At 41.1% G+C, this 24,051-nt stretch overlaps 4 protein-coding genes across 5 annotated transcripts; 2 read left to right on the top strand and 2 right to left on the bottom strand.

Moving 5' to 3' along the window:
* Positions 1-256: 256 nt before the first annotated feature.
* LOC119010297 (cytochrome b-c1 complex subunit 2, mitochondrial) lies at positions 257-6,528 on the bottom strand. Of its 2 annotated transcripts, none has more exons than XM_037082327.1 (14): positions 6,380-6,528; positions 5,155-5,238; positions 4,620-4,769; positions 4,313-4,377; positions 3,757-3,813; positions 3,474-3,598; positions 3,041-3,138; positions 2,889-2,946; positions 2,679-2,774; positions 2,376-2,575; positions 2,161-2,241; positions 1,958-2,034; positions 1,426-1,579; positions 257-617 (listed from the first exon to the last, which is right to left on the bottom strand). In XM_037082327.1, the coding sequence occupies exons 1-14, from the start codon at positions 6,410-6,412 to the stop codon at positions 534-536; spliced, it is 1,362 nt and encodes a 453-aa protein (XP_036938222.1). In that variant the 5' UTR covers positions 6,413-6,528; the 3' UTR covers positions 257-533. The 2 variants fall into 2 exon arrangements, with proteins under 2 accessions (XP_036938222.1, XP_036938220.1); XM_037082325.1 differs by lacking the exon at positions 5,155-5,238 and adding an exon at positions 5,018-5,119 and having other exon boundaries at positions 6,380-6,518.
* Positions 6,529-8,018: 1,490 nt separating this feature from the next.
* snu13b (SNU13 homolog, small nuclear ribonucleoprotein b (U4/U6.U5)) lies at positions 8,019-9,373 on the top strand. The gene is made up of 3 exons (XM_037081203.1): positions 8,019-8,241; positions 8,409-8,529; positions 8,966-9,373. Exons 1-3 carry the CDS (start codon positions 8,239-8,241, stop codon positions 9,226-9,228), a joined length of 387 nt encoding a protein of 128 aa, XP_036937098.1. The 5' UTR covers positions 8,019-8,238; the 3' UTR covers positions 9,229-9,373.
* A 722-nt stretch (positions 9,374-10,095) lies between these two features.
* crym (crystallin, mu) lies at positions 10,096-13,465 on the top strand. Its single transcript, XM_037081201.1, has 8 exons — positions 10,096-10,384; positions 10,466-10,616; positions 11,113-11,175; positions 11,299-11,400; positions 11,830-12,013; positions 12,375-12,496; positions 12,605-12,689; positions 12,814-13,465. The coding sequence occupies exons 1-8, from the start codon at positions 10,218-10,220 to the stop codon at positions 12,885-12,887; spliced, it is 948 nt and encodes a 315-aa protein (XP_036937096.1). The 5' UTR covers positions 10,096-10,217; the 3' UTR covers positions 12,888-13,465.
* Positions 13,466-13,588: 123 nt separating this feature from the next.
* On the bottom strand, positions 13,589-18,821 carry LOC119009703 (ras-related C3 botulinum toxin substrate 1). The gene is made up of 6 exons (XM_037081202.1): positions 18,463-18,821; positions 16,963-17,034; positions 16,687-16,804; positions 16,210-16,272; positions 15,761-15,920; positions 13,589-15,106 (listed from the first exon to the last, which is right to left on the bottom strand). Exons 1-6 carry the CDS (start codon positions 18,495-18,497, stop codon positions 14,976-14,978), a joined length of 579 nt encoding a protein of 192 aa, XP_036937097.1. The 5' UTR covers positions 18,498-18,821; the 3' UTR covers positions 13,589-14,975.
* Between the last annotated feature and the right edge of the window lie 5,230 nt (positions 18,822-24,051).

The following is a 24,051-nucleotide window of genomic DNA, read 5'->3' as shown; positions in this document are numbered from 1 at the left end:
AACAAATCTTAACTCAAGCTCCATTTAGCTTCAGGACTACACTGTCTTCATGAGCAGACTGAAAATGCAGATTTTCAGTTTTCCAGCACTGTCCAGGTTGACTTGACGGTTCATTCTTATTTAGTCTGATTCAGTTGAAAGCTCAAGAACAGGCTAGTGAGTAGACCTTGAGATAAGACTGTTTTGTTTCCACTGTCAAGCTAAAACTCAAACACGTTATTGCAACACAGACACACCTGAGCAAAACACTTAAAACTGTGTAAGGTAGATAGAATTTATTCATTATTTTACATCAGCTATACAGTTAATGTGGACAGATGAATGAAGCACAACATTGTGATGCGCCAGAGCAGCATCACTGGAAAATATACTGTTACAACACCTATAAATACCCAGTGGTGTTATGACATTATATCTCTCAGAATAACAGAGATTCAAAAAGTGATGGAGGACCTTTTTCTTTTTGTCAAAATGTAGAGGAAACAAATTCTGCCTTGCCGCCATAGTTAAAGTACGAGGTGACGAGCTGCGCTTTAGAGCTCATCCACGAAGGGTGTCTTCTTTAGGTTGCCGCTTGTTGCCATCGTCTTCTTTCCAGACACAAATTTCTTTGCAGCCTGGAAATAAAAAGCAAGAAAGTTTAGAATGCCATTATTAACTACAAAAACATTTTTTTGACACAATAAATGAAGCAAATTTTACATTCTCTGACTTAAATATATTCTATATATACATATCTATATTTTTTTTTAAAGTTAGTTCAGTTATAGTTGTGGCAAATTGATATTTCTGTTTTGATTTCTTTATGAATGTTTTAACCTTTGCATTAAAGGGTGCAACATGTAAGAACTGGCCACCTGTCTAAACCAACAAGGAGCAGCATATCACTCAAGTAACTGCAAACAATAGCTGCTTTTAGCTAGTTAGCAGTGCAGCTAGTGATCTGGACTGGGAGCTTGAAGCACTGAGGGAGTGTAGTTGTTTACACCTCTAGCTCAGCAACTTTGGGATAGCTGGTTAGCATGCTGATGTCTTTACATATCTCTGCAAAACAATATACAGATGCCATATCGTATATACTCTTCTTAATTTTCCATTTTATTTATGATTTTCTTTATGTATTAATGTCCTTTTGCACATAACTAATTTTGATTTTCCCAAGCGTATTTATTTCTGTTTTCTTTTTACCTTTGTGTATTTCTGCCTCCTTGTGCAGATGAGGGGCCAATTAAATGTGTCAACAAGTAAACCTTTCCCATATTAGTTGATCGACATCAGAGCGCAGGTAGACTCTATGTGCCTACAGTTTTCTGTGCATTTAATGGCATATTAAGTTACAGTTGGCAGTTTCAGTCCTCCATATGCTACATCCCTTGTTTAACATCATAATAATAATCAAGCACTGACAGGAACCAAATATCTTACGTTGGCAACGTCAGTCAAGGAGACATTGTCAATGTTTTTGGAGATTTCCTCAGAGGAGACATAGGAACCGCTGGCCAGAGCCTGAGCCCCCATGTCCTCCAGCAAACCCTCTGAAGTCTCCTGAGACATCAGGACATGTGCCTTCAGCTGATTCCTGCAGAGAAACACAAGACAAGCTCTTCAAAAGCCACAATGGCACAAACTCAATGGGGAAACTTAAACTTGTTTTAAGTCTGTTTTTTAAACAGCGCGCGGCCAGTTTAACAAGGAACCAGTGCAGTTTAAGAATGTGACATTAGGGCGCCACCAACAGGCACCAAGGGTTTCATGCTAACTCAAATTTGCAGTCAGATTTTATAGAGATCATAATCCCAAATCACTTTAAAGTAGTGGTAGACTGGCTTCATCTAATCCACATTGTGTTTCACCATTAACTCCATTTTGGTGGTCTTTATTGTCAGCTAACATAAAAACATGGAAGGAAGAGGCGGCATCGTTTTAAAAGTCGTGTCTATCTGTCCTGATATCTTACTTGGCTCGGGTGAGGTCAGCAGCTGTGACTGCACCATCAGCAACAGCCTTCACCTGGGCAACAGCGGCCTTAATCACCTGGAGACAGGAGAACAAAGGTAACATCACAACTCCCTTTCTAGTTTCATTTTGACAAAAAACAAACAAAAAAAGACTACAGCCAATTTATTAAGAATACTCTTGTCACGACTATGAGACACTCACATCACCAGCAGATGCAGCCTGGGAAATAGTGTAGACTCCAAACAGACCGGAGTCTGAGTAGCTTGCATTGAAAGCACTGACCTGTTCAAAAAAAAGAAAAAAAGGATTTTTTTACAGAGGTTTTCTGTAGAGAGGTTTTCACACTTCCATAGTCCCATGTTGAGCCAGTCAAGGGTAGTTTTACTAGTTTATATGACAAAATGACAACCACTCACGTCAAAGGGGTCAGCGGTTGCCTTGGCACAGCCCTGGATCAGTTTGCTTGTGGTGCATGAGCCCCTCTTGACTTGCGGACCAGCTCCCAGAATATGTTGTAGGACACTGAAGGCCAGAGCCTCGTTGCTGCCCCCTGCTGCTGACTGGCTCACCACCGCCGCGTGGACCAAACTGCTGGTGTTGGCCAGACGGATCTCACCTGAAGAGAGGCAGCAAGAGACAGGGAGGGTGTTTCAAGTGCCAACATTTAGATGTTTTGCCCTTTTTTAAATTTTTTTTTTAAAAATATCAGTTCAACTCACCTCCACGATACTGAGCCTTGGCCCCGGTGGAGCCCGCCCCGCTGCGGATGTTGAGGAATTGCTCCCCAACTTGCTTCAGCACCGTGTGGTTGACACCTGAGGTCAGAACGCATCATAAACTTGAAGATCATTTGGCCATTCAGGAAAACATCAGAGTGTGTTATAATGTTATAGTAAAAGTAAAAGGTTAAAAGCTCTAATGACTCTTACCAAGTCCAACAAGAGCCATTCTTGCACTTGTGAAATTGTTCTGGACAAACTGGTGCAGCTGGAGAGAAATACAAACATTAGAAAGATGTTTTGAAAAGATCTATTAGTACCAAGTCATTAAAAACATTAAAAAACACTGAAAAATTACGTACATCTTCAGACCCGATGTTGCCAACCATGTGATCAGGACAGTACAGGGAGTTGGAGAGGGCATTCTTGTAGGCAGCATAATGCAGATTTTCAACCACAACTGGAGGAAACAGAAAGAGGAATGATTATGAACTGCATTACTTGATTTGAAACACCTGTCTATGCCATTCCGTATCAAACAACGTCATAAACTAGACGCTTGTAGTTCATCATCTTTGCTGTTAATTTAAGCGAGGACAAGTTTAGGATTGCAGTTTTATTTGTTGCAGTTTGTCAATAATCGGGCAATGCTACGTCGCATGAAAATGGGAATTTAAAAAAAGTAGCTCTGTAACACTCTGCATTGATTCAAACCGTGTCGAGCCGAGCTAGATCATGTATAAAAAACATCCCAATACTCTGTGTGTGTGCATTACAAAGGATATAGCGCCCCACCTGTTTGTTCACTGCTTGCAGCCATGGCCTTGTCCACCTTCACTCTGGGTGTGAGGTCTGCCACCTCCCACGGCCGGAACTCTTGGGCTGTTGTCACGTTGATCAAATATTCCATCACTGTGTCACTGCAGACAGGTAACGAAGAGGGAGAAAAGAAATGTTAGTGACATGAGGGTTGAACCCCTCCAATAATCACATGTAACATAAAAACAATAACCACTAATTTATACTTTTGCATTTCAGCGTTCTGTGGGAACCAAGTATTTTATTCGAAAAAACTCACATGTCATCTCTCAAGCAGTCAACAGTGTAGACCATGTTCTCTCTGGATGAAGTCACACTGCAGAGACACACAGATATCCAGATAAGAAAACAGATAAAGGAAGAAATGTATACAGGGTATATGCAGGAATGCCAAAGTTAAATCTAATACCTCTTAGACCTTTTAAGATGTCAGTGCCACTTTGAGTTCTAACCGGGTACAACAGCGACACACTATAATTTACATTTACTATAGACTGATTGTAAGAGCATAACAAATAGTCTTATTTGGTGGTAACTCCACATCAATGCAATTAACATTAGATTATCAATATTGCTTCTATTATGTTGTAGTTCTAATTATTTTACCATTAGGTAGTTTCATCCAATGGTTCACAATCTATGACAAGTTGTTTTATTGCTACAGAACTTTTTTTCAGAAATGAGTTTTACCTCATAAAGGCCTTAATTTTCACTAAATTGATTAGCAATTTCTAATACTTTTGAGGACCACATAGACTCCCTGTTATTTTCTGTGAAGTGTTTTTTTTTTATGACATTTCTTTGAGGTAACTGACCTCAGGCTGCCTCCAACTGCCTCAACACCACGGCATATCTTGAAGGCTGAAGCTCCTTTGGTCGTCTGCAAAGGTACAGAGCCAAGTCAACAACAAGATGAATAAGGTGGCAACAGTCATGCTTGAAAATATACATTGAATACAATCTCACAATTGTGCTTTATAGCTATATGAATAGTACAAGAGCTGCAAGATCTTGGAAAAAATAGTCATTGCATCTTTTTTCTGCCATGTATTTATTGCTGAAACGATACATCATGAAGCCCAAATACCTGATTCACAATACAACAAATATGCAGTATCATACCAGGTTGGAGGCCAGCCGGAGGAGGTGGGTGACCCCCTGGTTGTCGGGGGTCTCATAACGACAGCCAGCCTTGATGAACACGCCGATTTTGGAAGCTGGGGAATAGTTCTCCAGGGAGGCAATCACCAGTCCACTGGGCAGCCTGGTGACCTGAGGATACATACAGAAATATCCTTCAGTTTCATGACTTTAAGTTTAACATGTAGATGAAATATGCAAGCCAATAAGCCTCAATTTGTACTTTGAAAGGGTCATCTAAGATCATCTCATTATTCATTAGAGGAGATAATTGGCTAAGGCATAAAACACTATCAAAGCATGGCATTCTCAGACCCAGAACCACACTGTCAGGACCCAGCCAAGCCCATTACAGCCATCCTCATCCCTCCCAAACATACATGGACATCCTGGAAGGAGTGTGCAGCCCCTGGAGAGAGCTTGATGCCAGCAAGAGGCTGGGCAAGGGACTGGCCTTTTCTGGTAGCCGCATAGAAGCGTCTCTGTGGAGGAGAGAGACAAGTGAACATCCACTGACCTGCACATCCTGTGGCTGAAACTTAACGTGTTCGGCGGCCCCGAAGTCCACCTTACGGGCAGCTTGGGCCGCGTAAAGCCTTTTCTGGAAAGATAGAGAACATTGGAAGGCGGTACATTACAACTAACATGTTGCTGGCTTGCTGACTGATGCGAGGGCAGTGTAAGAAGAAATATGACATGTTTTCACGAAAACTATTACCTGAACACCCTGTAGTGCTGCTTTGATGCTGTTCAAATATTATTATTAATTGATATTATTATCTTCCTAACACATAAAATGACTTTCTCTCGATCGCCCCTGAATCTCCATCTAGTATCTCTTCAGCCACTTTCACATGATCATCCTCATCAGCAAGACTTTCCACTCTTCCACAAGAAAAAAGTGCTGGAAATATGAACATTTATCATTTATTGGCAAACAAAGCAAACTGAAACTGCTGATGAATTTTAAGTGATATGATCAAAAGCTCATGCACAGCTATTAAATGGACCTTATTTGTTTTATTAAGCTCAATAGTTTCAGTTTGCGATTAATCTTCTATCTATGTAAGTATTTTGATAAGCACACTGAAAGCCTTAGGTTCTTAATTCAGTATAATACATAGGGAATCGTGCTTTTTCACAACTAATGAACAAGTCATTATATGTTTGTCTGTAAAATCCAGGTTGTTAAGATGGAACATGTCTTATTCACCACATTTGGTTACTTTTATAACCAACAGTAGCAAACACTGTTGGGCTTTTGGACAGTGGCTTTGTTGTATAACGCCAGACACAATACTCAAAGTGTACATTAAGCACAACATTATGACTTATTAACTTATAACTGAAATGTAAGATAAGCAAGCCGCCACAATACGTCAACATTAGTTGTTGAGGAGATGCGGAATCTTCTTAGCTAGCTAGCTAGCTGGCTGGCTGGCTCAACAATTCTGAAGACCCCGAGTTGAGCGGATTGGGTTTAAAAATAGTTTAAATGTATAAACAGCCGGCCTATGAGGTGTTCATTAGGCAACGTTATCAGCTGCTTTAGTGCTGGTTAAGCGCAGTCACGACAAGCTTCAGCTGACTGCTTCCTCGTCTGCTCTTCATCACACCTTGTCCCGACACGACCCCGAAAGTCTACACCGTCCGACTCTCACCCACAGACTGAAGCGGACGGCTCATGTTTGTACCGCTGTCCAGATACATAACTAAGTAGGACGAATTTGCGGGGTCCTTACCGAAAGCTGACTGATTCCCCGAATCCCCTTCATCTCCCTTCTCTCCTTCGGTCAGGACGATGGAGCAATATGGCTGTCGTGAAAGTGCCCTACCCAGAATGCACAGCGAGGTCCTCGCTCGCAAAAGTAGCGCTGAGCCAATGAGCGTGCGCCCTCTGTTGCCACGGAGATGAACAGCGTATGACCCAGCAGCAGACTGTCCAGTAAAGACTGAGCACTAATATCTTAATAATGAGTTATTATTTCACCATACTGACCCGGTAGAGCGATATGTTTTATTTACTATAAAGTATGTGGTTTATTTTCCTGACCTCAACACCTATATGAAAGGTTTCTCTCTCATGTTTCATGGGAACAGGTTTGGCTATTGCCCCACCAAAGTACCATTATAAATATGACAAAAAATGTCCTTTAAAGTTATATACACACAAAAAAAAATCCTGTTATTTATATTTTGCACAGCACTGTCTCAGCATTACACCCTTTTCCATGTTTCTAACTGACACTTTCTGTTATGAATGAGATGAATCCATAGTCTGCTGTTTATGTTGTAAAGTAGTCAGAAACAATAAAGAAAACAAGCACACATCATCTGTTTTATAATAATCTTAAATTTCACATACCATACGCAAATGTCCTCTCTTTTCTGTTTTGCATAAATAACACTGTGAATACATTTACACCATTATATTCTGCACTGATAACAAACCTGTAACAACTGTGGTTTAATCAGTGGATTGCTTTTAATTTATTCAAATTTTTTGAATTTTTAAATACTATTTCTTACTTTATCATTTAACTTACAATTGTTCATTTTGATATTCTTACTTTTTTGCACTGTGCAGTTTACTCTATTTGGAATTCTCTGCATGGGTCAGGAAAGAAAAAACATCAGGATATACAAAACATACAAGTATAGAAATGTAAAAGTACAGAGTGTCAGAAGAGTTGAGATCCATACACTCCTGCCATACACAAATACAAGTAAAAAAGGACATACTACATAGTCCTAATTGTGATCTAGAAATATATAAAAGCTCTGCCTATTATAGTGTGTTTAACATGTAATGATTATGTCATGATTATAATTCAAAAATGTGTAATAATTATGTAATGATTACAATCAAAGAATGTGTAATGTTTAGCCATAACTGAAATGAAAGTATTAAAGGTAAAGGCTGAGATCCATACACTCCTGACATACACAAATACAAATATAAAGGATACAATACATAGTCCTAATTTAAGTAATTAGTAACAGCAAATCAAATGTTACATAGGCCTATGTAGAATACAATAATGAAGAAGTTAACATTGTATATAAAAAAAGATATTGCGCATAAATAACCATGACACAGTAGCAAAGTGAAATACCTACTTATAATGTGAAAACATTAAGGATTATTGATACTAATATTACTATTTCATTGTTTTTATATAATTGACATGTCCACTAAACTGATTTACAGGATCAGAATTGGTTTCCTCTTTGTTGTTTTTATTATGTTGTTCAAGGCAATATTTACTCATTAGAAACTGCTTAACAGTTGATCGAATTGGCAGTGAAATCAAGCATCCATTCCCCCACCAGCAGCATGATAACAAAGCAAAGAGGGAAAAAGCACTTCCTGTCGTTTTGCGCTGATGTCGCCAGTGCGCATGTGCGTCACCCCACACGTGCGGTGAACGTTTGGACCTGCTGCATGCGAGAGAGCTGAGAGACTTCCTAACTACAGAAGCTATTACTGCCAGAAAGTAAATATCTCGTCTTGTTGCCTTTTCAACCCCAGGTGAAAGAAAATAGTCCTCCGTGAAGCATTTCGCCGAGAGGGCCGGAATACGAGGATAAACAAGTCAAAATGGTGAGTTCTGAATGGACTAACACGCTAACAGACAAGCTAACTGTTAGCACGCTAACGAAACTAGGCTGCACGGCGAACAAACGTTTAACTCACAACATTGTCGTGTTTGTTAGCTTCACATAGTGGTTTTGTGATGTTAATTTGGTTTTATTTTATTCCATGATCAGACTGAAGCTCAAGTGAACCCAAAGGCCTACCCACTGGCCGACGCCACGCTGACCAAAACCATCCTGGACCTGGTGCAGCAAGCATCGAACTACAAACAGCTGAGGAAGGGGGCTAATGAAGGTGAGGAAGTGAACATATTAGGACTACAATGTATCTTAACGTACGAGCTGGTACTGTTTGAAAAATCTACAAAACGTGGAGTCTTTTCCGGGGCACATGTGTAAACACAGCAGCTCTCTAAAGCCTCTCAGATGAGTGCATTACAAAGATCCTGCCCTTTAAAGTAACCTAACTGTTTGGCTTTAACAAATCAGTTTCATGTTGTTAGTTATAAAACTGCACTAGTACAATCAGTTAACTGATTAAAAAATGATTGATAGTCAAGTATTTTCTTTCAGTCATCTTTAAAGGAAGAATCCAAAAATATTTGCTGGTTCAGCTTCTCAAACTTTTGCTGGGAGAATTTGCTGCTTGTTTGTGTCACATGCATTAATAGATAGACTATTTTGGCTCTAAACTGTCACTGATGTATTCTCTGACTCTACTTCATCCCCAGCCACTAAAACCCTGAACAGAGGCATCGCTGAGTTCATTGTGATGGCCGCTGATGCTGAACCACTGGAGATCATCCTCCACCTGCCACTGCTCTGCGAGGACAAGAACGTCCCGTACGTGTTTGTCCGCTCCAAGCAGGCCCTGGGTCGGGCCTGTGGGGTGTCGCGCCCCGTTATAGCTACCTCAGTCACCATAAAGGAGGGGTCTCAGCTCAAGCCGCAGATTCAGTCTGTCCAGATGGCTATCGAGAGACTGCTTGTGTGATCTTGCACTGTAGTGACATATTCTCCTTGACTAAAAAGGGGAAGACTATTTCCAGATTGAGAGTAATTTGTCTTCTGTTTGATAAAAAACAGTTATAAGGTTTTTTTGTTTTTTTTTTTTGTTTTTTTTACTTTTTAGGACATTGTGTCCAGTTAGTGTATCAGTTTGCCATGACATCCCCTGATTCATAATAAAACATTTTTTTTATTTAAACCGGTTGTGTTCATTTAAGTGTTTCATTTTTAACTAGATTGTGACGTTAATCCTCAACTATATTGGATGTGTCCAAAGGCATTTCCGAGTGATGCTATAATTTATCAATTGCTGCAGGAATATAGATTTTAACCCAACACTGGGCAATGCTCTTCAGACGGAGCTGGCATCCTTTCACTGCAAACAGATACAACAGCTGCTAATTTTGCTCAGAGATGCTGCCAGTATGTTTCTTAGGTCACTAACAGCATAGCAATTCAGATTGCTTCACCAGTTGTTATCCACTATTTAGATAGGAATGATGGAAATACTTGAATAGAATAAAATTATTCTCCATTTCTGGTCTTTGTAACACTGTGAGGGACACTATTGCATTCTAGCTTTTAATTCTTGTACCCCTTACTCCTAATACTCCTGTTGTTTTCACTTTCACTAGTAGTTTCCCATTGTTGTATTCCTGCTTTTACTCAAGTCAGCTTCTTCAAAACCACTGCTAAGCATACAAACAACCACCCGTAGCCTAAAATGAATACTCATCTGCATTGTATTCTCCATTAATCAGTTCCTTTGAGGGTATTTTTTATATAAAGCTTGCTCCTCCTCCTTCCCGATTCCGTCCGTGTCGGCCACTCCTCTTGGAAGCGGCTTTTAAAAGCCTGGCTGTCCAGCGGCTCTTGAATGCAGCACGGGCTCTGTCAGACAACCGCTCGAACTTTGGACCGACCTTTATAAACTCAAGTCCTCCCCTGAACCGCAGCGGCAGGCTGTTATTCACGATGGCCGGGCCTCCTGTTGTCATATGGGAGCATGAAGTTGAGCGGCTGCTGCACTACAGAGAGCTGGTCCCCAGGCTGGAGGCCGCCCTGGGGAAGTTCTCCAGGCGGGACAGCGCGGAGGTGATCCAGCCTGTGCGCTCCACGGTGCCCCTGCAGAAACACAACGGGTAAAGCCTGAACTAAAGAAATAGTCAACGCTCTGTTCTCTCTCTGTCACCGTCTGATCTTTCCCTCCACCTCTGTCTCAGCTTCATGGGGCTGATGCCTACATACATGGAGAACGACGGTGTCCTGTGCACGAAGTTCGTGTGTTTCTACAGCAGGCAGGAGGGCTCGACTCTGCCTGGCACACAGGCCACCGTGGTGCTGCTGGATCCCGAGTATGGGAACGTGAAGGCTGTGAGTCCATTTAACCATTAACCCAGGGGTGCAGATCTGATGGCAGGACTGGGGGGATACAAAAGTGATAATCTTTCGCCTCCCTCCAACCCTCCAGATCCCCAGTTCTTCTCACCATCTTCCTTAGCTCCTAGTGTAGCGGACTACTGTATGCATGATTAATTTATATGGATACATCTGAATAAATATGTTTATTTATTTGTCCCTCTGTGTGCATGCACTGTACTCTTTCTTGTGTGTGTATGAGATGAGCGGCTTAAATAACATTACCAGACAAAATGATGGGGAAAGGGAGTCTCAGCTAAGGTTTCATAGTAGGATGATTATTTAGTTTATTTATTTAAGGCTGAAAAATGAATTTGTTCAATTTTGAATAATTTAGGTTATTTTTATTGGGGGGGGGGGGACAATTCCTGTTTCCACCTCCACCCCTCACAGCCAGTCTGATCAGGTGCACACAGGCAGCAGGAAGAATGACGTGTTTTGAACCCTGCAGGTCATGAATGGAGACGTCATCACAGGTATGAGGACAGCTGCAGTCTCGGCCATCTCTGCTAAGGTGCTTATTCCATATTTTTAAAAAACTTCCTGTTTTTGTTTTTGTTTTTTGTTTTTTTCTTAACTTGCACTCGTGTTCTGACTGACACTCTTGGCTCTGTCCTGGTGTGTTTGCGTCACACAGCTGCTGATGCGTCCTGAAGCAGAGGTCCTGGCCATCCTGGGGACCGGCCATCAGGCCCTGAGCCATTACAATGTCTTCACAGAAATGTTTCCATTCAAAGAGGTACAGCCGCAAACGTGCCCCCCTGATAAAATGTATCAATAGCAAGTTTGAAAAGAAGCTGCTCAGTTTAAGTGAAAGACAGTGTAATGTTTGGGAAATGCACTTATTGGCCCTCTGTCCCAGAGAGATGATTGCTACCATGCTGAATATGAAGCTACCGCTGAATTCACCTACAGTGGTTTCTTCTTACTTTCTGCCTCCCTAGCTCCGTTAATATTTAGCCCAAAGACAGGAGAGTTAAAAATTTTCATCATCTAACCTTTGGAATAAAAAACAAATAAGTGTATTTCCCAATTCAACAAACTCTGTCCTTTTAAATCAAGTTATACCCCTCGCTGTGTAGGCTCCTAACCCTTGACCTCCCTCCATTGATACCTTATACACATTATGTTAAAGTCAAACAGTACTTTACCTGGACCTTCACCACAGGTGCGTGTGTGGAGCCAATCGAGACAGCGAGCAGAGAAGTTCTGCCAGTCCGTCGGTGGTCCGGTGAAGATATGTCTCTCTGCAGAGGAGGCAGTGAGGGGAGCGGACGCCATAGTGACAGTGACCAAATATACAGAGCCAGTGCTCTTCGGTCGGTGGGTTAAACCCGGCGCCCATGTGGCAGGTGAGAGGAATTAATGAACCATTCAAACAAAATAATGTAAGAGGACATTGGTGAGATTTAGATCTGCATCTCATAAATAAATCAGATTTTAGGGAGTGTAGTGTTGAAGCACACGAGGGGCAAGAGAATTTTTGGATCCTTTTGTGGTTCTTGGTTCTTGGATTTCTTGGTTCGAAATAATTGGCAGAAAAAAATAGAAAAATAAACCAAAATCTCTCTGTATTTAAAACACAGAATAATTTTGGGTTGTTTTTTTTTCCGTTAAAATGTTCACAATTTCAAATGAGTTTTCTATCAATATCCTTAAAAAAAAAAGTCCCATTAACAGTTAATCTGTTTTTCCCTCCTGTTTGCTGAGCAGCGGTGGGAGCTTGCAGGCCAAACTGGCGGGAGCTAGACGACGTGCTGATGAAGGGGGCGGTGGTGTACGTTGACAGCAGAGAGGGAGCGATGGCCGAGGCCGGCGACGTCATCCTCTCTGGGGTCCGTCTGCTGTTGTGCTTTATCCCTGCCTTGATAAGATGAATAAGATGTGTCTTACCAGCACCCTGTGAGTAGAAAAGAATAAGAGTGTGGATCTCCTGTTTTCAGGCTGAGGTGTTCGCAGAGCTCGGAGATGTCATTAACGGCACAAAACCCGCCCACAGAGACAAGACGACCGTGTTCAAATCACTTGGTAAGCCTCGGCCATCCACATCACGTGGAATGAACTGTATTTTTCCCAGTTCAGTACATTAAGAATCCAGTTTTCAAGCTTCTTTAAGAGTGTGACCATGACATGCCTTGTGTTACTATAACAGGAATGGGAGTTGAAGATGCTGTGTCTGCTCAGCTGGTGTTTGACCAGTGGACAGCCAATGCCAGCAAACTGTGAGGAGGCCATCGTACACAAGCTCATCGAGATGAAGCCAACACAAGAAAGGACGAGAAATAGCAATTTTCGATCTATATGGATTTTAATTCAGTTTTTCCATCCTTAGATAAAAATAAAGCCGCTGCTGTTAGCTAGATGCTAATGTCAGCATTCTGTTTGTCATATGCAATATTTACCATGCTAATACACCCACTGACATTAATGGTTACATGCTCATGTTCAGCTGCCATCGTTACAATATTCACCATTAGTTTAGTGTGGCAGCATGCTAACATTTGCTAACTTGCACTGAACACTAGGTACGGCTGACAGTCATGGAAACACCTTAAGTTTTGTGTCATAAAAACATGTCAAATTAAACTTTGACCCCCTGGTGGTGCTAGAGGAAGTGGTGGAACAGCTGACGTTGCCATCCTGAGAGGCATGTTCCCAGCATGCCTTGTATTGCCAAGCATCAGTTGTTTCCAGCTTCAAATATGATTTGTTTCCTTTTTTTGATTATATGTGAATACATTTGCTGTGTTTGAAATTATTGACTATCATAATTTTTTTTTAAAAATATATCTGATTGACCTACATGAAGTTGTAGTGAATTATTTTCTAAATAATGAGGTAAATAAACATCATGAGTTGCAGCCCGACTTATATTATTTCCCTGGTACATGTTTGGAAAGAAGACAAAAAATATACAATAGACATGAGCGTTTTTAATGATTTTATTTGCATTTTATAAAAAAAAAAAAAATCTAAATATTACTATCTGAAAATGATACCACATTTAGCAAGAAAGTAACTCTTAGTGTGCACTTCCACTGCGCCATTGAAACACTGATAAAATGAGTCCAGATTTACAACCACTCACCAGGGCACCCATGCAAATTGATCATTGCTCGTTTCAAAATAAAACTGCCTGTGCTGACTATTTACTTCTCGTGGTGATGTTGTACAACAGAGACACTGAAATCAGTGCCAACACACTGGCTCATAGACTTCATAAAACACAGTTACAGATGGGGTCAATATGATATGGTTGCAGACCATCATAGCAATATGATCATCATATACTGAGAAAAAAGCCTGAATATCAAAACCACATTCTGAGCACTGACATGAAGTGATTTAACTTTTACAGACAGAGAATTAACCAGCACAACATCGGCTGCGCTGCACCTTTACATGCCCGACAGTCCGTCATAAAATACTGCGTGTTCACTTAACACATAGCGAGAACAGAGCGATGGAACTAGAAAGCTTTAAGGAACACAACCTGTTAAACATCTAGCGGACACTGTTTTTAAATGCTCATTAACTGTAGAGTTGTTATTAGGTATCTTAACAGCTGCTACAATCGTTATAAGTCGTTTAAGGATTAAACCGTTTGCACGCGACTGCATGATGGTATCGTAAAGATTAAAACAAAATTAAAAAGGAAGAGAAACGACAATTTAGTGTTCATGGATTGACAAAGCGATGACCGTCGACTGAGTCTTGGCAACACCTCAGTCTAGTCAGATGACACATGTAAACAAAACGGTCTGTCAACCACAGCTGACAAAAGACTGACAATGAAAAAAGGAGGAATTTGCGTCTAAAAACAGTTTTTTCTTAAAGTAAAATTTCATCAAGGCAGCAGGAATCTCTTAGTGTGTAGGGGAACGAGTGCAGTGCAGGACCTCCTTCATTTATGGAGTTAGAACTACGTTATTTTCACTTCAAGTAGTGTTTTCTTCACAATGTCTTAGAGAAATGACATGAATATTTTTTGTAAAATCCTCCCTCATTTTCCTTAATCAAACCCCCAACACACCCCCACCCTCACATTCCCCAAGGCCTTAGCAAAGTCACTTCATTCCTGTCGATCTGAAAGAACTAAACGGATGAAAGCAACCAGACACCAAATCTGAGAGAAAACCTTCAGCGCTGCTTTCATCTGTGAGGTTCTTTCAGTGTCTGGTCTACCAGAGCTTCTATGTAAGCAAGGACACAGGGGGTGAACAGATACTTGGGTAACCCAGCCATCATCATCATCTTCCTTCTGATAGGTGAGTTCTGACTGCGACCACACTTTCTACTCCCTGTGGTTCTTCTTTACAATAGTGTGCACTTCCTCTTCCTCTTCTTGACGGGTGGGGGGCACAGGACCGCCCTGATGGCTTCGTCGAATACGGTCTTAAGGCCACGCTGTGTCAAAGCTGAGCACTCCAGGTACTTCACTGAGCCTGGTGGCAGAGCAGAGGGAGAGCAACATGTCAGCAAACTCGTTTTTGATTGTCTGTCAAAAAGACTAAGTGAAACATTAGTATTCAAAGCAAGTGGGGGTTTTAACACATTATAAATAGTGGGTCGAATTGACTTAAAATGAAGTGAGTATGGCTAGGTAGATCTTCAAATTGCAGAGGCTGCAATAATTGCAATGACATTTTGCATAAATTGTTGAGCATAATGCCAAATGCATTAATTGAAATTAAAATGTGAAGTAATACAATATTAGGCAATTGATGCAATACAATTCCCTAAACTATGAGTAACTCCAGCGTAGCAGAATGTTACGTGCACATGTCACAGTGTAATTAAACACTCCAACAAAACTAAAATAATAACAATGTAAACAAATTTAGCAACGTGTTACAAAATTTTTCAATGTATCTCAGGATTAAGGATCTCCAGATACCGTGAGATAGCTACAAAAACTGACAGTAAAACTGAATCTTAAGCTTAAAGAAACATAAAATCTTAATCTGTGAAAAAAAAACTAAACTAAACTAAAAACTACCAACTAAAAAGGGTTCTTTTTAAATATTAAGAGACATTCATATTGTTTCATTCATGTTATTCAGAAATTGTATCTGTATATGTGTAGTGTTACAACTGACTTATTTCTTTAGCCATGGCCAAGCCCTGAGGATAGATGATGGGCGAGAGTTTCTTCTCCTTCAGTTTCTCGATAGTGTCCTTGTCGTCTCTCAGGTCCAGCTTGGTGCCCACCAGGATGATGGGCGTGTTGGGGCAGTGGTGTCTCACCTCAGGGTACCACTGGCAGAGGAGAGAGAGGAAGATGAAGTCAGATGTGGCAAGATGCAGAAGGACAGCATGGCAGACTAAGTGGAATGTGGGTGGGTTGTCCAAGGAATGGATTCCTCTCTCAGTTTCCTGGTTCTTATCCAAATTCAACAAGATGTGACCTCTGAGGAACTCTGCAGTCATGAAAAGGTTACAAGCGTCCACTAATGCTGCATAGTTCTCAGTCCTGCTTCTACAATGTAGAGCATTTATTCATATTTATTTATTACCCCATATGATATAAATATCACATTGTTCTCACCTTTGCACGGACGTTTTCAAAGGAGGCTGGACTGACTAGTGAGAAGCAAATCAGAAACACATCCTGTGGAGGGAAAATGTCAAATATTAGTGATATAACATTAGGAAACATTAACTTAATAGTCTCTAAACGGTCAGACATGAGGGTTCACCCAACTGGACAAATCTGGACTTTGTAGGTCAAATACAAACTGACTCCCACACTCAGCTCCCTGTAAGTTCGTTGGCACAGAGGCCAGCTTGTTGTAAGGACAAAGGAGCGCAAACAAGAGCTGCCTTTCACTTCCTCCAGCCGTCCTCCAGACAGTGTATAGGTACTGTGGATACAAGGCTCTACTCTGCTGAGTGCAAAGACTCTGTCTCAAGCATTACAGGCCAGTGAATGACTCCAAATCAATGCGGGCAAAGTGAAAACAGTGTTCTCGCTAACATTGTCTGGCTGATGCCACTGCGTGTGAATGCACTGATATATACGTACTGTCTGTGGGTAGGACAGAGGCCTGAGCCTATCGTAGTCCTCCTGTCCTGCTGTATCCCACAGGCCCAGGTTCACTGGTTTCCCATCAACCATCACATTGGCAGAGTAGTTGTCAAACCTGCAGAGAGGAAAGTGAACGTTATGTTTTCGAATGAATAAAATATGACTGTCATCTTCTTCATCGCACTGTTGGACTTGCAACATCACCATTTGGTGACCATCTCCATGACACAGCTATTCATGAGAAGTGTGTGCGTGTTTGTTTGTGTTACTTACACTGTGGGGATGTACTCTCCAGGGAAGGCATTGGTAGTGTAGCTGATGAGCAGGCATGTTTTACCCACAGCCCTGAGATGAGAAAGTAGATATTTTAGCACACAGTGAACTAGTTACTGTAGATTCTTCAGTGAATTAAGGCGACATAAATGGCATTTTATAGTCTACATATGTATGTGTTTAACCCGTCTTGCCTGACGGGTTGACAAGTCAGGCAAGATGAGTTTCCTGACTCAAAGAGCAGTCATCAGTGGGTGGATTTTAGATTTGTAACTGTACTTCAGGAGTGGTTGTTTGTCCAAATAAATCAGAAGAAGAAGATCAGGCAAAATTTTGCACACAACCAAGGCCTCTAAAATGACGAGACTAGCAGACAGTAAACTGACCTCCTACTTTAAATGTGCTGTCCTAGAATGCAGTTTTCTCTGACAAACTGGTACGGGTGTGACCTTTATTTGGGGCAATATCCATAGTTGAGCTTTAAAATGGTTAACAGCATAAACTAAATCTAATCAGGTGTAGATCCTGAAGAATATCTGTCTGCGCACATTAAATAACAGTGGACACGATTAAATGTGATCCTTTAATACTGTGAATTGTCAAAGATCACTACTTCAGCCTGGTGTTTGTTGGCAAGCTTGTTTCAAAAATGTACTTGTCCTACCAGAAAGTCAAAAATCAGTATGTATTCAGACGTTTAAATAAAGGTTTGGGGTCAGCCAAGTGCAGAGATTTAACGTGGCTCATAATCTCTATGAAAACCAATTCATTCGTTTGAACCTGCTAATGTTCTAATACCATTTCTAATAACATTTACATGAATTTGGTAGAATTAGTTCATGTTAAATTAAAAAAAAAAAAATGGTGAGACTCTGCATCAACACAACTTTTGCCATTGTTCAGTCCCTCTCTTTGAATTACAAGTTTATTTTTGAGAGGTGTTCTGAGCAGAAATACCAAACACTCGCTGGCTATAAATGTCATGACCTATTTAATATCATCCCCAAAATGACTTGTAGTCTTTGGCTCACAGAGGATAAATATAGGACAGAATAAGTCAACATCTAGTTTTTTTCTATATTTCTTGCGTGTGAATTCCACACAATGAAAGATTATAAAAGTATATGATTTTCCAAAGCCTCAAATATATGTATGGTTAATGACGAAATCAATTCACAGGCGAGAAATCCAAAAAGTTTCATTTAGGGCGAGTGGCTAGCTTAGCTGTCGACATGGCAGCCTTCGTCATGTCTAATAAACGACTTGCTGTGACCCATCGAGGCAGTCACACCTAACGAGAGCATGTCGATAGATAAATCTGTCTGACCCAGCTGGACCGCCGAGCACAACAACAGCTGTCGCTCAAGTTGGCATGTTATCTGAGGGCTGGTTAGCCGCTAGCCAACTGTTGGTAACTGGGTCAGAGACTACGACTATCCGTGTGACCACTGCAGTCAGTTTTACAGTTCAAAGTGAGGATAAAGGGACAGTTGAACTCACCCGTCCCCCACCACCACACACTTAATGGCCTGCATCGGACGGCTCTGTCGCTAGCAAACCCCAGTCAACGTTACAGCAGCTCGAGCTCGGTTAGCTTAGCTAGCTAACGGCGGCTAAAGTAAACCGGTCCGGTGTCGCTAGAAAAGTCCAACGTAACCAAAGTGCGGGGGTCCAAGAATGTGCTCCGAAAAGTAAAGGGAAAAAAACGTTGTAGTTAAAGAAATTCCCCGGCTTGTCTCTGTCGTTCTCGGCAACACCCGGTGAAACTCCAAAGTTGTAATCCAGGCAGGCAACACCCAGGGAAGAAAAAAAAAAAAACTCTGGAGTCAAGAGGGAAAAATACGCCCACAGTTTGGAGGCTGCGGCGCAGAGAGCCCTGCACACATCCGGTCAGAGCGGGGCGCTGAAACACCGCCGCCTACTGGTCACACCGGAACACGACACCTTCACAGAAGAGAGTCCTATTTGGAAAAAAAAAAAATGATAAAAAAAAATCACATGGTAATCTAGGTCACAGAAAATCGATGTTATGAGATAATTGTTGTTTTGTTTTTTTTGTTTTTTACATAATAACGTTATAATAATTTTGACGTTTTATCTCATTATTACTGGAGATGAGATGGGATGAGATGAAATAATGATAATAATAAACTTTATTTATACAGCACCTTTAAAAAAAGAGCCTAGAAAGTACTTTGACAATTAAGCAAAAGCGGGATACTCACGAAGACAATGTTAGAATAAACCCGCAACAGTCAAGCCAAACCCAAGGAAGTCTAGTCTAAGATGAGTTAAAACAAGAAAATTTAAAAACACAAAAGTCATCACAAGTCAAAAGAAATACATGCGATAAAACAGGCAAAATCATGGGAAAAGAAAGAGAGAGAAAAAGTAATAGAGTAGAATCAATAAAGGATGATAAGAAGATGACATCCCATCAAAGGAGCAAGGAAAAGATAACAAGATTAGAGGCAGCATACAGAATAAAGAACAAAAATAAACAGACTGAAGATTACAAATAAAAGCAGTGATGAATGATAAGAAAAAAATACATCAGAAAGCAGGAACTGAACAAATAATTAGAATGAGCGCAGTATAAGGAATGAAGGAAGGAAAGATGAGCATTCAGTTAGAAAAGGGTGCTTCACATAAAAGCAAGCCTATAAAAGTGGGTCATAAGAAGTGATTTTTTATGTCTTAATTTTTCACTTTATCTCAAAATTAGGACTTTGCATGGGAATATTTTATTCATCAAACTTAGTTTTCATCTTTACTTTAAATGGCAGAAATGGGCTTCTATTAAAAACTACAATACATCAATTCAAAAATATTTCAAATGCATTCAGTCTTATCTTTGATCATTAGCCCAGATATTATACTAGTAGATTATTATTACTCTAGTATTTAGGTGAAAAGTAGAATTTCACGGTTGTAGTTGTTTGAGGTGGCATTCATTTTTAGCAGTTTTCCATCAGAGAGCTACTGAAGATTGTTTTGTTATTCAGTTTTCATTTATTATTCCAGCACTGCTTAATGAAACCGGCACTTATTTGAAGAATGGATGTGTGAAGTGTTAACAACAAATCAACAATCAAGCACTGATTCTATTGGCTCCATTTAATTGCATTTAAATACAAACAAATGTGGCTTTCGGTCACATTAATTGAGCTTTGCAATTTTAAGCAGTTAAAATTAAAATGTTAGATTTAGTAGTCAGACATTTGCACATTTTACTATCTGAATACTTCTACCATTGATATACAGTACATGGTTACTTCTTCCTCTCATTTGTTATATAAAAACACAGTTTTGAATGTGAACATAGGGGGGCAGCATTTTACAATTTTACAGTTAATGACACTGCCCAAACCAGGGAGTCAAGCCTCAACTCTGCTCACAGAGACACACACACACACACACACACACACACACACACACACACACACACACACACATATGCACTCAGTGGAGATGCACACATTAGTAACCTTGACGCTGGATTATGTTATTGGGGGATTTTCCCATCAAACAACACATTAATAGGATAAACGTCAGCATTAAGTAGGGGGAGTAAAAAGCAGGGGAGAGAGATTAATGAAGGATAAACGGGCCTGTCGCTGCACATCAGGGAGGCTGTAAAACACAGCGGAGTCTCGCTGTGGGACACCGGGATGTCAAAACTGGGAAAAGACATTAAGAAGAAAAATCTGCTCCGAGGCAGTTTTCATATATCTTGCGAACGGAAAAATCTGAATTTGGTACATTCTGAATACGTTTTAGAGACACTGGAATTTTCAAATACAATGTACACAATAGACTGCTAATTAGCAGCATTTATCAGCACTTGATCCACTGTAGTTACACAACATATCGCTGCAGCGGTTAGGATCGCATTTTGTCTGGTTCTTTATAGTGCAGCATGTCTGTGTTTGGCATTTGCTGTCATTATATTCCAGCTTTCAGTGCTGGAGTCTGGCTAGCTGTTTACCCTTGTTTCCAGTCCCTATGTTAAGCTAAGCTAAGGGTCGCTCGCTAGTTTTAGGTTCATTTTGATCTATGTCATCATGGCACACATTCGCATTGTGTATTCCAGCAGCATGTTTATTAATCTAAACTTAATTTAGCACAGCTGCTCTGATGCTGCTACCAGTGCTGTGTCAGGCGTGTGTGAGCTGACCAATCAGAGCAGACTGGGTATTTAGGATGGAGGACCTTAAAGAGACAGGAGCTAAAACAGTGTGTTTCAGACAGAGGGGGAATACAGAGCTATTCTGCTATTTACCCAAAATGAAATCATTAATCTGAAAATGAGCACGTCTCCTTGAGGAATACAGTTGTGGCTTTTTTTATGTTGAACTTGTAAAGAACTGTTGTGCCTTTAATACCCTTAATTTGAGGAGAAATGTCGGGGCTCTGTCAGCTCTGTGTTTCGAAAGATGGATCGGTGCGAGAGCCGCACATCAGAATTGGAGGGAAAGAGGTTTTAACGAGCCAGAAGACCATTAAAGAAAACTTTGGTGGTGAGAGTTTGCTGCGCGCTGTCACGCTCAGCTCTGCTCCTGCTCTCCTGTCGCCCTCAGACCATATGCATCTCCCTTTTTAAACTGCAGTTCAGAGTCATTTCATCGGATCATTATGCTCAACCGTTAGCTCTCTAAATAATCACCAAGATTTAATGACCCCTGTCATGGTGCTCGCATTTGCATAGGAGTCAGATTGACAGTCTGCAGGCAATCAACGCTTAAATGCCAGAATGTGCTCGGTAATGGTAGCAGCGCGGGACTTCTGCAATCACATAACGCCGAGCGAGTCAACATTTTTAAATGGAGTGAAAGCTAAAGGGTGAGAGTATTCACAGGCTATTCCCTGGATTTCATCACTTCAGCTGAACAGAGTTCATAAAGCAGATGGCTGAACCCAGCTGAGGCGTTGGCATTTGTGCTGCTGCTATCTCCAGTTCCCATATGATCAATAATAGGCCTATATGCCGCCGTAATAAGATCCTGTAGATAACTAGCGATGCTATGAGTCATTCAGACCGGACCGTGGAATCTCATTGTTTTTTCACAGAAATCATCTGCCGAAGCGAGTCTGCTTAGGGCACAGCAAATGTGCATATCTGATCTGATAACAGAGTTTCATAACAGTGTTTTTTTTTTTTTTTTTTAATGTCACAGCTGCACTGAAAAACATCATTTTGCCATCCGTTGGGGTGAAACAAGCACAGGACTTTTATACAGGAGTCTGCTGTCATTGCATTACATCGAGTTACATTTCCGCAGTTACGTTTGTAACGGAATTTGCTGAATTAACGTAGAAATTTCAAGGCAAACCTCAAACCTCAGTGTTTTCCTGAACCTAGCCAAATAGTTTTAGGGCCTCACAAAACTGTGACCATATGACAGGTCGCTGATGTGCTGCAACGGTTGTGTTGTTTTTGGGAACCGTAATATATGTTATTTGGGGATTTGCTGGCAGTCAACCTTTTCACTCCTTTTACGTATAAGCATGTGTTGTTTGTTCTGATTCAGAGACCCCTCACAGCAAAAGTTACATACTGTGCCTTTAATTCCTTTTGATCAGTAGAAAGCTGTAACCTGCCTCTAGATGCTCATTTGGATTGCATGTTGAGCTGAAAGTATGAGTGGTTCAGTTCAGGCAAGTTTCAGGCAGCTCCATGCAGCTTGTTTACTAGCCAGTGGCAGCGAACTCTCAGCTCCGTATATATAAAGCACTGTTTTGAAGTCCTTGCGCTGCACTTACAGTGACATGCAGCATACGCACAGCTTTAGTCATCAGGATGAGAGGGGACTTCTGTGTTTAGTGTCCAGTCCCATCTTTTTTTTTTCCTGATGACAATCTAATAATCAGCCGTGACTCAGTTGTGCAATCAGAGCTGTTGGATGAGTCACATGCTGCTGTGATGTGGAAGTGAGGGGAAGTTTCCAGCATGTTGCCCCTTCAGTTGGGGAGATGTCCCATCTTTGCAGTTTCCTTTGTCCTCCCACTCTCCCTGTGTTTCTCTTTCTGCGATTTCTCTTCCGTTCTTCGCCCGCTTCACTCTCTCAGCCATTGTGAGAAAGGAAGTGTGGTCACATTGCTTTGTGTGTTTGCATTAGCAGGAATGTGTGTGGGACTATGGCGGACAGTTTTCCACAAGAATCAGGAATTCCTCAGAAACGCAGCGCACATGAGCATCTCCTGAGTCTGGGTTTTCTGGGTTTATGTTTTCAAAAGAACTCTGAAACACTAGCAGTGTACCTCAGTGAAAGATGAGAGGTGACGAATCAAGTGTAGCTGACTCAGGCTAATTGCTGAGGGCAGTCAAGATGAATGCAGTGCATCATTTTATTGCTTCGACTTGTACCAATATTTCACTGCGTGCCGAACAGACATATTAGAGGAATGAGTAGAAACTGATTAATCGGCCTGTCTCAATCAAAAAATGATTATTTTAATACAGAGGAGTGAAGCTCTGAAGCTCCACAGCTCAACATTTACCTCATTATAACAACATGGGTCATGAAGCAGGGTACTCGCTTACAACGCTGCTGTGCTACTGCAGCCAAGAGATGCACTGGGTGAATCCACTACTTCCTTTCCTTGATGAGTGCAACAAGAGTTCAGACCATGACATTTTTGGATGAGCTTGTTTCACCGTTGAGGTGCTGTGCAGAAATTGTCCACACAGATAATCACCTCTGTGGGGTTTTAAAGTGTGTTTCTCAGCCAGAGAGCATGCACCTGTATGTCTCCGTGCGCTAGTGTTTGTTCTGTCTTGTGAGATTCCAGTTTTGATGAATTGTTGTAATTTACTATTTCGGTGTACCCGCTCCCCCTCGGGGTCTGTGGTCTTACACATTTCCCAGAGAACCTCCCATTAACCACCAGAGAGTAGAACTTGTTGCACACTCAGGCCTTGGGGTATAATGCTGAGTGATAACAGCTAAATGTTTTTCCTGGTAGGAGATGAAGTGAGACTCTAGACAGCTACATGTGTCATCTCTGCAACGCGCCTTGTTCTATGGAAATGAACAGGATGGAGACTGTAAATTATACAAAATGATAGTGTAACGCCGCTGGAATTAT

Source organism: Acanthopagrus latus, chromosome 20, assembly GCF_904848185.1.
Source record: "Acanthopagrus latus isolate v.2019 chromosome 20, fAcaLat1.1, whole genome shotgun sequence".
Taxonomy (NCBI): Eukaryota; Metazoa; Chordata; class Actinopteri; order Spariformes; family Sparidae; genus Acanthopagrus; species Acanthopagrus latus.
The sequence above is the reverse complement of the archived record's forward strand: the minus strand, read 5'-3'. Positions and strand labels throughout refer to the sequence as shown.

Excerpts from the sequence above, each read along its gene's own strand:
- LOC119009703 (XM_037081202.1), bottom strand. The coding sequence starts at position 18,497 with ATGCAGGCCATTAAGTGTGTGGTGGTGGGGGACGG. Across the intron at positions 17,035-18,462 it reads TGTGTGGTGGTGGGGGACGG|GGCTGTGGGTAAAACATGCC; the intron begins GTGAGTTCAACT and ends TTCTCATCTCAG. Across the intron at positions 16,273-16,686 it reads CTCTGTCCTACCCACAGACA|GATGTGTTTCTGATTTGCTT; the intron begins GTACGTATATAT and ends TTCCCTCCACAG.
- crym (XM_037081201.1), top strand. The coding sequence starts at position 10,218 with ATGGCCGGGCCTCCTGTTGTCATATGGGAGCATGAAGTTGAGCGGCTG. Across the intron at positions 12,497-12,604 it reads GCGACGTCATCCTCTCTGGG|GCTGAGGTGTTCGCAGAGCT; the intron begins GTCCGTCTGCTG and ends TCCTGTTTTCAG. Across the intron at positions 12,690-12,813 it reads GACCGTGTTCAAATCACTTG|GAATGGGAGTTGAAGATGCT; the intron begins GTAAGCCTCGGC and ends TTACTATAACAG.
- snu13b (XM_037081203.1), top strand. Across the intron at positions 8,530-8,965 it reads GAGGAAGGGGGCTAATGAAG|CCACTAAAACCCTGAACAGA; the intron begins GTGAGGAAGTGA and ends CTTCATCCCCAG.
- LOC119010297 (XM_037082325.1), bottom strand. The coding sequence starts at position 6,412 with ATGAAGGGGATTCGGGGAATCAGTCAGCTTTCG. Across the intron at positions 2,576-2,678 it reads CAAGGCTCAGTATCGTGGAG|GTGAGATCCGTCTGGCCAAC; the intron begins GTGAGTTGAACT and ends GCCTCTCTTCAG. Across the intron at positions 618-1,425 it reads CCTTGACTGACGTTGCCAAC|GCTGCAAAGAAATTTGTGTC; the intron begins GTAAGATATTTG and ends TTTTATTTCCAG.